Genomic DNA, 13,601 nt, shown 5'->3' on the forward strand with positions numbered 1-13,601 from the left:
TCAAAATCAGAATTTCTGGGGAAGACACCCAGCCTTCAGTATTTTTACTGCTCTCCCAGTCATTCAACCAGGCGCCGAAGGCTGAGAATTATTGCCTTAAAGAATGAACCAGTTTATAACTGGGAATTACTCTTTGCCTGTGCCTGATTTAAGCAGGATAGTGGCCTCCTGTAGTCAAATGCTTCAGTGATTTTAAGTGGCACATGTGCAAGGCATTCAGTAATTATCTGTCACTTAAGGAGAAAATGATTCTTTTCTCCCCTCCCCCGCGCCCCCCTCCTTTTGATGACTTCAAAGAGAAAGTCTCAGTTTGCTGCTGGTAAGTCTTAAATACATCTCTGTACTTGCTTATCTCCCTTCTAAATCCAAGAGCATGCAGAGCTCAGGCCCCGAGCCTTCATCTAGTATAACCTAGTATTTAATAACATCATTAAAATTTTTATTTATTTATACCTAAGCTTATCTTTTAGCAAGTAATACTGATTTGTGTGATACGAAATTTCCTTTTTAAATAAATTTAAATAATGTGAGTAAAATTCAAGAAATATAAAGTAAATAATAGCACACATCATACTCATATCTTGAAAAAGTCACCAAGGTGGTTTTCAGGTGACTGTGGTCTGGGCAACCCTAGTGTTAAGGTAAAGGGCATCTAAACGTTGTGTCACAGATTTGGGCTGTAATTATGCCTCCATCACTAATTATCTTCATGATTTGTGGAAAATTACCCATTCTCTTCCCTGGGCCATGGTTTCCTCATTTGTTAAACAAGACCTTGACCTATATTGCTGGCATTCTTCTATGCGTTTAAGAAGCAAGGAAGGCCTGACCCGCATTTACCTTGTTGACATCCAGGCGCATCTTATCACTGTTGGCACTCGCCTTCTCGGCTGCTTTCTTTTGGCGTTGGGGTCCCCTCCCAAAGAAGATGTAGTTGACCAAAGCATATTCCAGAAGGGCCATAAAAACAAAGACAAAGCACCCCATCAGGTACATGTCAATGGCCTTCACGTAGGGGATTTTAGGGAGAGTCTCCCGGAGGTGAGTGTTGATGGTGGTCATTGTAAGGACAGTTGTAATTCCTGGAAAAAGAAAAAAAGAGAGTTAGAATAATGATGCTCCCGTGTCCTTGCTGCTCTCATTACAACTGGAAAGATTACTGTACTCTTTTAGTCATTCTCATATGCCACAAAATATTTACTGGGCACTTATTATAGTCCAGCTCTGTGACAGGCCCTGGAGATATGCACAAATCATCTATTTGTAATAAACATTACTTATTTAGAATCCTTCTTTAGTTATATTTATATATTACAGTTATATATCTAATGGGAGGGGGTTGAAAAGTGATTTAAATGCTGCTGTGTTAGATACCTGTAGGCTGTATGTTGAGAATATAGAGGAAACACAGGTTTTGGAGCTCCGTTTTGAAGAATGAGTGGGAGTGACCCAGACAACCCAGGACTGAAGGTCAAAAGTGAAGTTAAAGTTAGAATTCAGGGCATTGGTGGTGGAGAGAGCTTTCTGTGTGGGGTGAAGGTATACAGCTCACTGAAAGACTCCCACAAAGTCAACGTGGGTACGTGAGGATATGGTGGGAAGAATGGTGAGGAGACTGAAGGTTAAGTAAGAGCTACATCATGGAGGGCCATATATACAGAGCCTAACGAGGAGTCTGAACTTGAAATTATAGGCAATGTGGGGCCACTGGCCAGCTTGGAGCAGGGAGATATAGGGACAAATTGTGTTTATGATAGTCACTCTGGTAGCTATGGGGGCAGGTATAGAGAAGCATACAAGACAGGAATAAAGAACACTTCCCCCAAATAATTTGTTAGGAAGGGGAAATAAAATAATTACAATGGCACAAAAATCAATCAATGCATTTTATAGATGATATGGACAAATGATTGTAAAAATGTGGAAACTGCAGATGGAGGATAATAGAGAAGTTGAAACCTAACCTTCATGTTTCTAAATTGGGCACCGAGGCATGTAATACACAGATAAATTATACAGCAGTATTGCAAGATTCCTTATGGAAAATGCCACACTAAGCAATGGCATTTATAATTATAATTATTCGTCCAGCTATGTAAGCACCTCTAACTGGGGGAGTAGTTTCCCTCAAAGGTATAATTGGAGGGATAGACATTGCTACGCAGGAAAAAGCACAAGGGTCCAGAGTCCCTGGTAGGATAAGTTCCTTGTGAAAACAGGCAGATCTTAGAGTTAAGATCCCGCAGGTGGGAGGTTAGGCAGTCAACATATGAACTGGGACGTCTCCAACTCAGAAACCTGTGTCCTTAAACACTACCTAATAACACATCCCAGAAGTTACGTTTCATTTCTGTGATCTTTTTTTTTGGAACATAAGTTTCCTGATTTAATTTTCTCTCTCTAATAAGATCATAATTTTTGTCTTGTTTTTATACATGCTCCTAAAACAAATATAGAAAAAATAATTTTTTAAATAGATATGTGTTTTTTTAATTGATTTTAGACAGAGAAGAAGGGAGAGGGAGGAAGAGAGAGAGATAGAAAAGTCAATGAGAGAGAAACATCTATCAACTGCCTCCTGCATGTCCTTCACTAGGGATCAAGCCCACCACCCAGGCCTGTGGCCTGACCAGGATTTGACCCAGTGACATTTTGGTGCATGAGTCGATGCTCAACTACTGGGCAACACTGGCTCAGCAGAAAAAATAAATTTGAGCATCTGATTCTGAGCATGACCAGAAAAACCCTGGCCTTGCTTTAGACCTAGGTGTCTTACAGTTCTCAGATGTTTCTTTTTTATGACAATATTAATCTTTTTGAAACATTTCCCAATTTCATTTTTCTCTTCTTTATGCCAACCACAGATTATCCTGTATGGCATGTATATCATAAAACTGACAACGCTGATTTTACTATTTATCTAAATCTCATTTTAAGGCATTTCTGACCTAGTAATAAATTGTTCACATAGGGAGATGGATGAATTGGGGGGAAGAGAGAGAGAGAGAGAAAGAGAGAGAGAGAGAGAGAACAAACTCATGGATATGGACAACAGTGTAGTGATTGCGGGGACGGGGGTGGAAGAGGGTATAGAAGGGATAAATGGGGATGGAAAAAATAAAATAAAATTTATATAAAGAAGTAAATAAATTACTTATTATTCCTGTAATAGACATAAAATAAACAAATATTCACTTTGAAATAAGATATTTACAAATTTCATTCATTCCTTTATTCAGCAAATATTTACTGAACATCATTTTCTATGAGAGACACTATAGATGTAATGGAAGCAAAATTAGATATTGACCTTTCTCCAAAGGATCTTCCAGTACCAGGAGGAAAATGACATCACAAACCAAAAGAATGCATAACAGTGGCTGGCCTACAGAGGGGAGTTCTCTAGCACTTTAAGAGGTTAAGGCACAGGGACTGGACTCAAAACAGGAGGTCATTATTTCTCCCTTCCTTCCTTGAACTACCACAATCTAAGCTCAACATAGCAGCCAACGTGATTCCTTCAAAACTGAAATCAAATCATGTTACTTCTTTGCTCAATAACTCTGTTGCTCAGCATAAAAGTGAAGCCTTTATTATGGCCCCCAAACCACTTCATAATCCTTTCGTCCCCTCGCACACACACTATCCTAGCTCCTGAACTCTCTCAGCATTTGCCTTGCTGCCACCTCATTGACGTGCTCACGGACTGGAATATTCTTATCCAGGTAACTGTGGCTTTTCATCCTCTTCAAGTCTGTTCCATTGACATTTTCTGAGTAAATTCTACCCTGATTATTCTAAACTTACCCTCTGGCATAACTAACCTCCCCCTTGCTTACTTCCCTCAATAGACTGACCATATTATATAATTTGCATGGCTATTCAATTTATTGTCTATCTTTTACTGCTGGAACATAACTTCCAGAAGGGCACAGATTCATCTCCAGTGCTGAGAGTATCTGGCAGGGCACATAGTAGGCATTCAACAAGTACTTGTTGAATGAATAAATAAATGACTTCTCCAAGGAAGTAACAGTTGCATTGAGATCTCATGGTGGAGGAGTTAACATTTCAAAATTGAAAGGAATTAGTCAGAATTCAAAGTAATAAAGATTGTGTAAAAGGTCATAAATTTACCATATCTGGAGTTAGCATCATAAAAATGTCCATAAAATAGAATTTATTCTCTTTCTTTGGTCTTATAACAAAAGAAAAATCAAGCATTAGATATCTGATGCCATAGATTATTTGCCAAAAGTTTTGCTTGGTTTTCTCCTGTCCCCTGCCATGCCAGTCCAAAATATTCATAAGACTTTAGACTTCTTTCTGCTTAGCTACTTTTTACACACTACATTTCCTGTTTTTTTGCTCAGAACAACAAAAAGATGGGAGGGACATCTTCCCAGGTAAAGAAGCGCAGATAGAAATTTAATAATTATCAAGCGATATTACAGGAATTATGCTTCAATAAAAATATCACACGGATGGGACTAATTACATTACCAACAGCTATCTAGTTAACTAATTTTGACATGAAAGAGCTTTAATATGTGTTTAATTGATTTAACGCTGAATCAGATCACCCAAAGTCTCAGAGTCAAATCCTTGTAATGTGTGCAGTCTGGCTTCATCATGTGTTACAAATTCCAGGGAAGGAAAGTGCATTTTTGGACACACATGCATGCACACACTCGCACACACATGCACGCATGCATGAGTCAACTCCGCAAGCAGACAGAAAATGGCCTACCTAATGCCACTCTTGCAGCTGAAGCATCGTAATTAATCCAGAAGGAGACCCAGGAGAGGATAGTGATCAGGATGGAAGGCATATACGTTTGCAGGATAAAGTACCCAATGTTTCTCTTCAACTTAAAACTGAGGGACAACCTGGGATAGGAACCTAGAAAGGCAATTTTAGAACATCATTATCAATCAATACTTGTAGGATACTTTCCTTTAAAGGCCCCTAAACAGTCTGTATATTTTCCTAAATTCAAGTTTAGCTCCTGGTGAAGAGTAAATACTTCCTTCTGCAAAAGATGTCTGAGAACACTGGGTTTTTAATTAGCAGGAGTTATTCCATGTTGACTACATCCCATTCTCATCATTAACAGAATTCCCGGTTTTCTCTGCTCGGCCTCATGTACTGGATCAAAAAATACTCATTATCTAAAACTGTGATGACAAGACAATTTGGGACAGTCCCTTTGTCCCCCCTCAATTGTCTCTCAGCTAGTCCACCCATTAAGATATGTTTTGCATATAAGAATCAGGTTGCACACTCTGATGCTAGTAAAAGATAGCTAGCTCTTCACACACAAAGCCCCAGGATGGTTTTAAGTCTGGATCAATGGCTGTACTTCAGACAATGCAGCAACTCCCTGAAATTTCAGGATGGTTTTCAAATGTAGGCATTATTTTTTTTTCTAAAATCAGTGTATTCATCCAAGTTCTAAAGCAGGGGTGGGGAACCTCCGGCCCATGGGCCACATAAGGCCCACAAAATCATTTGGTCCGGCCCTGCCAAGGCATTAGTGGCGAGTTAATTGAATGTTTGACCAAATAGAGCAGGCTAATTTTTAAGTTGATAATTTTGTATGGCCCGCGAATGCTGTCATAAATATCCAAATGGCCCTTGGCAGAAATAAAGGTTCCCCACCCCCGTTCTTAAAGGGATCCCTGACCTACTCAAAGGTGGAGAATCACTATTCCTGAGCAATATCTGTGGGAGATACAACTAAAGCATCACATTCCTGAAGCGGGATCCTTTGATTGTGGTGATCTGGGATTTACACTTTAGACAATATATGTAACAGAACACATCCTTAGAACATAAATGGTTCACACTGATAAATAGTGTCTTCATATGAAAGTAAGAGTATTTTAAGTAGGAACTCATTTATATAGAGTTTTAGCAATTCAAAAGACTTCATACTTAGGAAAAGTTTCTGTTATTATTGTTCTTTTTTTTTTAAAGCCAAAGGCTACACTGTATTCTTACTAAGCCATGCAACTCTTGCCTGAAGTTGTTTTTAGGGACAGGAAGTACCCAAATCAGAGGGGAAACTCAAAATTTACAGTTATAGGGCTAGCTATTTCCATGTGCGGGATTCACTTCAATGAGACATATTCCTGTGGGCTGATTATTTTCCCCCTTAATGAGTGATGTAGCAAATTACCACTTTACTGGGCTTTCTTGTTAAAAATTTGTGCTGATGAAACCAAGTTTGACAACCTAAAAACTCAATACTAGCAGGGTAAGGGCAGCAAAGGCATCAGGATAACCTCAGGATCTGGAAAGGTGTTCACCTGCAAAACAGGGAGTCACACTACATAAAGCAATTCCCGTCCTCCGACGGAAATGTGAAATTCTCCTACCCTACTCTCTTCAGAGAATTTCGCTGTGGTCAGACTTGAGTGAACTGTGACTTGGTTATTCCCAGCGTATTTGAAAGAATGATGATCAATTCTGTGAGATGCATAAAATCAGGGGAACAACTGACCCAGGTCTTCATTCCTTTCTCTATTCTGTGTACAACAATTAGTCCCTTCGTTGGCCAATGAGAGACACAGCTCTAAGTCTCTCAGCATTGCTGGGGGTGCCTTCAGGAAAATAACCAGATGGGCTGCAAATGAGCAATGGGCTTGCTGGGGACCTGAGGGTTTTCAGCAGATCTCCGTCTTCTGGAGTCACCATCCTTATACCCGACCCTGATATAAGTGACCCCTGTTTATAAACGATGATGACTCTTTTACCTTAACCCTCTTCCCTGATACAAACCTGTGGAGAAAACAACCTTCTTGGTGATGAGTTTGTAATCCACAATAGAGAACTGTGGAAGTTCAATCTTTGTTACTCCCGTTACTGCTTTATCTTCCCCACGCCAGTAAAACTCAATGTCGTCAGTGGTATATCCATCTGTAAAGAAAACATACACACACACATACAGACGCACAAAATGAAAAACAAACAGACAGAATAAGGTTAGTAGATGAATTATGTAAATGACAATAGCTATAGTTAGAGGGTATTATTATATGTTAGGTACCATGCTAAGCACCTCAAGTACATTAGCACATTTAATCCCCACAACAAACTCATGAGGGAAGCATAATTAGGCCCCCAAGAGGAATCACAGGCTCAGAGAAATTAACAGCTCACATTAAGTCTTGCAACTAGGAAGTGGCATAGTTGGAACTTGAACCTAGATTTATCTGAGTATGAATCTCATTCTCTCAAACATTATCATATTATTACATAACCCTGATGGCACTCTAAGAGAAGACAAAAGAAGAGGAATATCATTTAAGTTATCAATACAGCACCCAATACTATCAAACTTCCCCCCTCCATATAAGATATTTGAGTTTTAAGTCAGAAGAGAAATGATTATTAAGGGAGTCATTAATTTGTTAATATTCATAGACATGACCTCCAAATTTGATTTTGTAGCATATCTGAATTCCAAAATTCTCTCCAAAACAAACCTCAAAACAACATTGATTCTAATAGTTTTAAGAAATAAATACAAATGTATAGTGTACACTATCAATGCACAGTGCATTTAGGAGGTATACTTCCATTCATTCAACAACTATTTACTGAGCATCTACTATGCTCATCAATGCACAGATGCTGGGGATAGGACTCTGTATAATAAAGACATGTCCTCTGTTATAATGATATTTTCAATCTGTGGGGCAGAGTAGAATAAGCACACATATTCTAATAAGTAAGCACACATATAACTGCAATGAATAACCACATATTAGATTGTAAACAATGCTGTACAGGGAAGCATGGAATGAAATCCAGTGAATATTGATATTTCATGAACTAATCCCCCACAACCTCCCATAAAAGCATATATTATCTTTGTGTATCCTAATTATCTCTTCAAAGAACTTTTGTATCTTGATAGTTGAATTTTTTAAAGTATAGAAAACAGGACAGATATTGCTCCCCCAATTTCAAAAGCAATGAAACAAATTAAAAAGATTGCCTAAGTTCTTTGCCTTTTGACATGTGACTAGCTAGTGTAGCACTGAGGACTATAATTACAATCCTCTGACTCTTAGCTCTTATGGTTTTGAAGAAACCACATTGCCTTCAAAGAAAGAGAGAGAGTAAGATCTCCATAAAAGTGGAAAAAAATATTTTTCAAAGAACTGCAATGCCCTTGATTTGAAAATTTATATAAACTATAGCACAGCTCAGGCAGCGTCTTAACTTTTCTAGAAATCTGCAGTCCTCCTTATTCATAGGCACAATGATGCAGTCATACAGTTCTTTGCAAGCGTTCTTGAGACTTGAACTTCTGGTTTTGCATCTATAGGCTTCTGGATAATAGCTAATGATTTTGAAAAGGCTTGTTTAGTTGAGAACATCTTAAATTATATTGTAACCAAAATTGTAGTTTTATTATATTATAAACCACCAACATTTTTATTAGTGTGATCTCACTTAGAGCCCTTTGTTTTGTTAGACAATGTCTTTCTGCATATAAAACTTTGATTTTAAAGAAAAGTTCAAGGGAATGGCATGGAAAACAGGTTCTCAGAAAAGAGCTTCTCACTCCCCATTCATCTACCTCATTATATTCTTTAACTTATCCTCAGGACGGGGGTGTCTGTCCTAAAAGAGAACTTTCCTAATATGACCCTGGGGGCCCTCACAGTTCAGAGCTTCATCTCAAATATAACCTAATTTCTCATTTGTTATTTGCACACATCTCTGTTATGAAATTGTTTTAAATCAATGACAATCCCACCGTTGATAAAATAGTTTAAAATGGAAAGATAAAAGAAATTTGCCCAGAGAATTAACCTCGATAGTTAGAAATGCATTGCAAAATTGGTATATAAGCATAAATAAAGGTATTTATGAAACCAGAAGGCAATTGTGTGGGTGTTCTTTTTTATAAAAGCTTTTGTCAAATGCAGCCATCTTCAGAAGAAGAGGTTGAGAGAAAACTCTCACCATTTCCAATAGAGGATTAAGTCTAACCTAGTGAGGGGTGTGTTTCTGGTCCTGCAGCTTCCTCTCTCCAGTATCTACCGTCTTTGTCCAGCACCACAAATCTAACAGCGGCTCTCTGCAGGCAGAGGCACCAGCTATGGCACTGCTCTACAGTTGCATAGGAGATGCCTAGCAGCTGTTAAATAGACAGAAACATTATTATGAAACCCAGACTTTTATCAAACCTATTAACCATATGCATTTTATTTATTTATTTATTTTAGGATACAAAACATGCCCACCCAGACATGTTCCATAAATTGCTGGAGGTATTCATACATTTTAGGGTGAATATATTCAACCCTGAATATATAATAGAATAAAATAATTATGCAATGCACAGGTGGATTTGGGCAATGGTGGTTTATCCAGACGCTTGGCATTGATAAGGTACTCATCATGTTTATACGTCTGTCTCTTGCTCCTGTCACACTACCTGGCACATGGCTGGCATTAAATATCTTCTGAATGAATAAAAAAGACACCCAATAATAACATAGAATAATCCAAAGGTTCTTCATTATATAGCTCTCCTTATGTAATAGCTGAGCAAGTTTCCTAACTGCTCTCTATGTTTCATTTTCTCACTTGTAAATTGGGATGATGATGATGATGATGATGATGATAATGATGACATCATCATCATCATCATCATCATCACTACTCATGGAGTTTTTATGCAAAAAAGCTGAGTTCTACTTGTAAAATACAATGCTTAACAAGGTTAGCTAGTACCTTCTTTTTAATACCTTTGCTGTTATTTCATGAGCAAATACAAGGATGTGCACAATGAGAAACCCAGCTGTTCAATCAAGGACACTTACAGAACTCTCCAAAGTGTTTAGAAATTATAATAAAACCTACTCATGTAGTTTTTATGCAAAAAAACTGAGTTCTACTTGTAAAATACAATGCTTAACAAGGTTAGCTAGTACCTTCTTTTTAATACCTTTGCTGTTATTTCATGAGCAAATACAAGGATGTGCACAATGAGAAACCCAGCTGTTCAATCAAGGACACTTACAGAACTCTCCAAAGTGTTTAGAAATTATAATAAAACATTTAAGTTTATTTTGATATTTAGGATTTTGGAATCTGACACCAGAGAGCAATGTGTTGTGTATACAACTTGGCTAGTGCTGGTCTTAAAAACCCCAATATTCTTGACTTCATTTTGGTTTAACCAAGTATAGAATATTGCAAATGGAAAGGAAACGGATGTGCTTGCATCATCAATTTCTGAAGATGAAAGACCAAAAATCCCTGACAGTGCCGCGGTGGTCAAGTTCAAAGCTAGCTCAGATACCATGTGGATTAACTGAAAGCAGACCTAGTTTCCTTTTTCTTTGAATTTTCTCTGGAGGAACAGTTAGCAGTCCCTCAAAGTGATTAAAAAATAAAACATATGCAAATATATATGACCTGACTTTTACAGCTTTCATAATTATAATGAGTGAAAATAATTAGGTTTCTTGTAAAAGATATCAGAAGGGGGGTGGTGCACAGGAACTCCTCATTAGTCTTGCAAATTAAATTCATCTTTTATATTTTATTCATGGGACTCTAGAAACTGAGTCATTAAATTCTATTGTATTCTTATCATTAAAACCACAACCCAGATAAATTCAGATGGCCTATGAATAATCCAAAATACAAATTTATTGGAATTTACTTGGAGGACTTAAAAACTGTATAAAATGTTACAAGTCTCAGAGCAGGATAGATAAATATATAAATATGCAAATTTACATAAGACATGAATGATAAACAAGCTGTCTTTCAAATATTGGTAAAAACATCTAGTATATGAGAGCTAAGGAGTAAAAATGCCATTTTAAAAACACATAACTGAACAGGTTCTCACAATTATGACATTTTCTTATTACATAACATGGCATTTTAAAACTTTTTCTCTCTTAATGTCAGTCTACATGTCTACTTTGTTATCTACTAAGTAAATATTTCATTTTAGAAGAATTTTACTGTACAAAGGATATGAACTTACCAAAAAATTAAACAGTGGTGCTGGTGACATTTTTTTTTCAAGGGGGAAATTAAAGTGACTTGTTTTTTTCTTGCTACTTATTTAAACTTAGTTCCTCAATTCCTGGACTGCTGAATGTTGTAGGGTAATTATCTATCTCTCACTGCATCTAACATAGCAATAGTTATACAATAACACAGCAGTTGCTTTAACCTGTTAATTCTCAGTCATCACAACCAACTTCTGACAACTGAGAATTATGGGTTGGGAATAATTTACACTAGTCATGGATGGTTTATATTTTTTAAGAACTATCTTATCTCAAATTCTCTGCCCTTTATATTTCTATAACACCACTTTAAAAATGTTTTTGAATTGAATACCTCATTGTAAAACAAATTAGTATATTACTGCCTTATTAGTATTTAAAATTCTATTGGTTTTTAAATAACTACTAGTAAAAATTTATGTTCTGAGGAACATTAAGCCTGTGTCATGTGCTTCATGGAAAAGGCTTTTACAGTCCATATATTATTGAGTCACTGCATATTTTGGCCCCCTCTTATAGTTATAAATGTTTAACAGAATTTAGGAAATCCCGCAATAAACAATCCGTTTAACTTTACTTACCCCTGGAATTTCCCAAACCTATTGACAATATGCATTTTGTTTTATTTTATTTTTTTAGCATATAAAACATGCCCACCCAGATGTATTCCATAAATTGCTGGAGGTATTCATACATTTTAGGGTGATTTAGTTAATGTTCCCCGAAAAGCCAGGTAAGCCTTTGAGAAGGCTCACTGTTCCCCAGAAACTTATCTTGCTTCTTTAGTGGATTAAACATTGTTTTTCCTCTAAAAAACATTTGCAAATAACAGAGATCAGATTGTCTTTTAATGGAGCAAGGCAGACAGACATTTCTGGAAAGCGGCACAACTGAATGTAAGAAGGTGAGCATTTTCATGACTCACTCTGCAACCGCTTAGAAGTCTGTCAGCCACAGTCAGAACCCACTAATTGTCTCTTAATGGAGCAAGGCAGACAGACATTTCTGGAGAGCGGCACAACTGAACGTAAGAAGGTGAGCATTTTCATGACTCACTCTGCGACCGCTTAGAAGTCTGTCAGCCACAGTCAGAACCCACTCCACTCCAGGCAGGGGCCTGTGTGCTGTGCAAAGGAGCAACACCGAGTGCAGTCCACGGCCGATGAGACGTGCAGGGCATTTTCAGGAGGGAGAGGAACATTTGTCAGCCACAACTCTTTAAATTCAGCAATGCAAACCTTCCAAAGACACTGTGTGATTGTCCTGACTCCGTAATTGCATCCTATTCTTCACTCTGCTCTTTAGATGGCCTGCTAGACACCATTTCTGTGCTGTCAAATCACTTCTAGACCCCGAGCAGCTCAAAATCATCGGCCGAGGGTGAGGCAGACGTGATTACCTAGTGGCATCTTAGTGAGGACACCATCAAGTAATGGCCCAGTGTTCATCCCACATCAAAGATGACCTACTTTTTGTGTTATGACTATTTTCAAATTCAAATCTTATGATGTGAAAGAATAGGAAATCAGTCATAATCAAGTGAAATGTCAGATTTTGTGCTTTAAAGATCATTTCTTAACTTGAATTTCAATGCAAGTCTCAGTCTTTGTTGTCTCCGTATGAAAGTATGGAAGCAGGGTGATCCGGTGGCTGTGTCTGCACTTTTAGCTACACAGTGTTCCTTAAATCTTTCTTTCGAATGTCTGGAGAGATGAAGCAGTTAAGCTAGTGGTCCAAGTAAGAGAAAGCAAGGTGAGCCAGCTTTGGGCTTGGGCTACTGGAGGCCTGGCAACTTCCCTTAGCTCTTTTGGAACCTCCCAGGAACCTTCCAGGGATCCCTAGATCATACTTTGAGTAGCACTGCTTTAAAGATCTCTAATTTGGAATTTAAGGAAAGCTCTAAATAATTCATTTTAATTTAAATTATTACAAATTACACAAAACTAGCAATCTTGTTTCTTCTAGTAGAAATAAAAACAATTTGCTTTTGAATAGCTAGGGACCTTGGTGTGTTTCGTGCTGTTTAGTTGGCTCCGACTTCTGGCGACCCTATGAATGAGTGATGTCCACAATACTTTGTCCTCAACAGCCCTGCTCAGCTCCTGAGGAGTCGTGCCCACAGCTTCTTTTATGAAGTCAATCCATCTCATGTTTGGTCTTCCTCCTTTCCTGCTGCCTTCTATTTTCCTCAGCATTACTGTCCTTTCCAAATAACCCTGCCTCCTCACGATGTGCCCAAAGTAAGACAGCTTCAGTTTTGTCATTTCTGCCTCCAGCTATGTTTCAGGCTTAATTTGCTCTTGGGCCCACTTGTTCATCTTTCCGGTGGTACAGCGTATCCATAGAGATCTCCTCCAACACCATACTTCAAATGAATCGATTTTTTTTCCTTATCTGCCTTCTTTACTGTCCAATGTTCACATCTATGTATAGCAATTAGGACTTTTAAAAATCAGTTTTATTCCATAGATTTAGTATACATAAACATATACACATACAGGGGTGAGAAAAAGTCAGTTTATAGTTGTTTTTATGTAAAATAATAC

At 37.7% G+C, this 13,601-nt stretch overlaps 1 protein-coding gene across 3 annotated transcripts in view; it reads right to left on the reverse strand.

Moving 5' to 3' along the window:
- GABRB2 (gamma-aminobutyric acid (GABA) A receptor, beta 2) overlaps positions 1-13,601 on the reverse strand; it is a 203,984-nt gene that overhangs the window by 31,837 nt on the left and 158,546 nt on the right. For all 3 annotated transcript variants that reach the window (XM_005870570.2, XM_005870573.2, XM_005870571.2), the window contains exons 7-9: positions 6,785-6,922; positions 4,751-4,903; positions 841-1,082 (exon numbers count right to left, since the gene is read on the reverse strand). In XM_005870570.2, coding sequence (XP_005870632.1) covers positions 841-1,082; positions 4,751-4,903; positions 6,785-6,922 — 533 coding nt within the window. The remainder of the gene's footprint in view (positions 1-840; positions 1,083-4,750; positions 4,904-6,784; positions 6,923-13,601) is intronic.

The sequence above is a fragment of the Myotis brandtii genome, unplaced genomic scaffold, assembly GCF_000412655.1.
Source record: "Myotis brandtii unplaced genomic scaffold, ASM41265v1 scaffold32, whole genome shotgun sequence".
In the NCBI taxonomy this organism is placed as follows: Eukaryota; Metazoa; Chordata; class Mammalia; order Chiroptera; family Vespertilionidae; genus Myotis; species Myotis brandtii.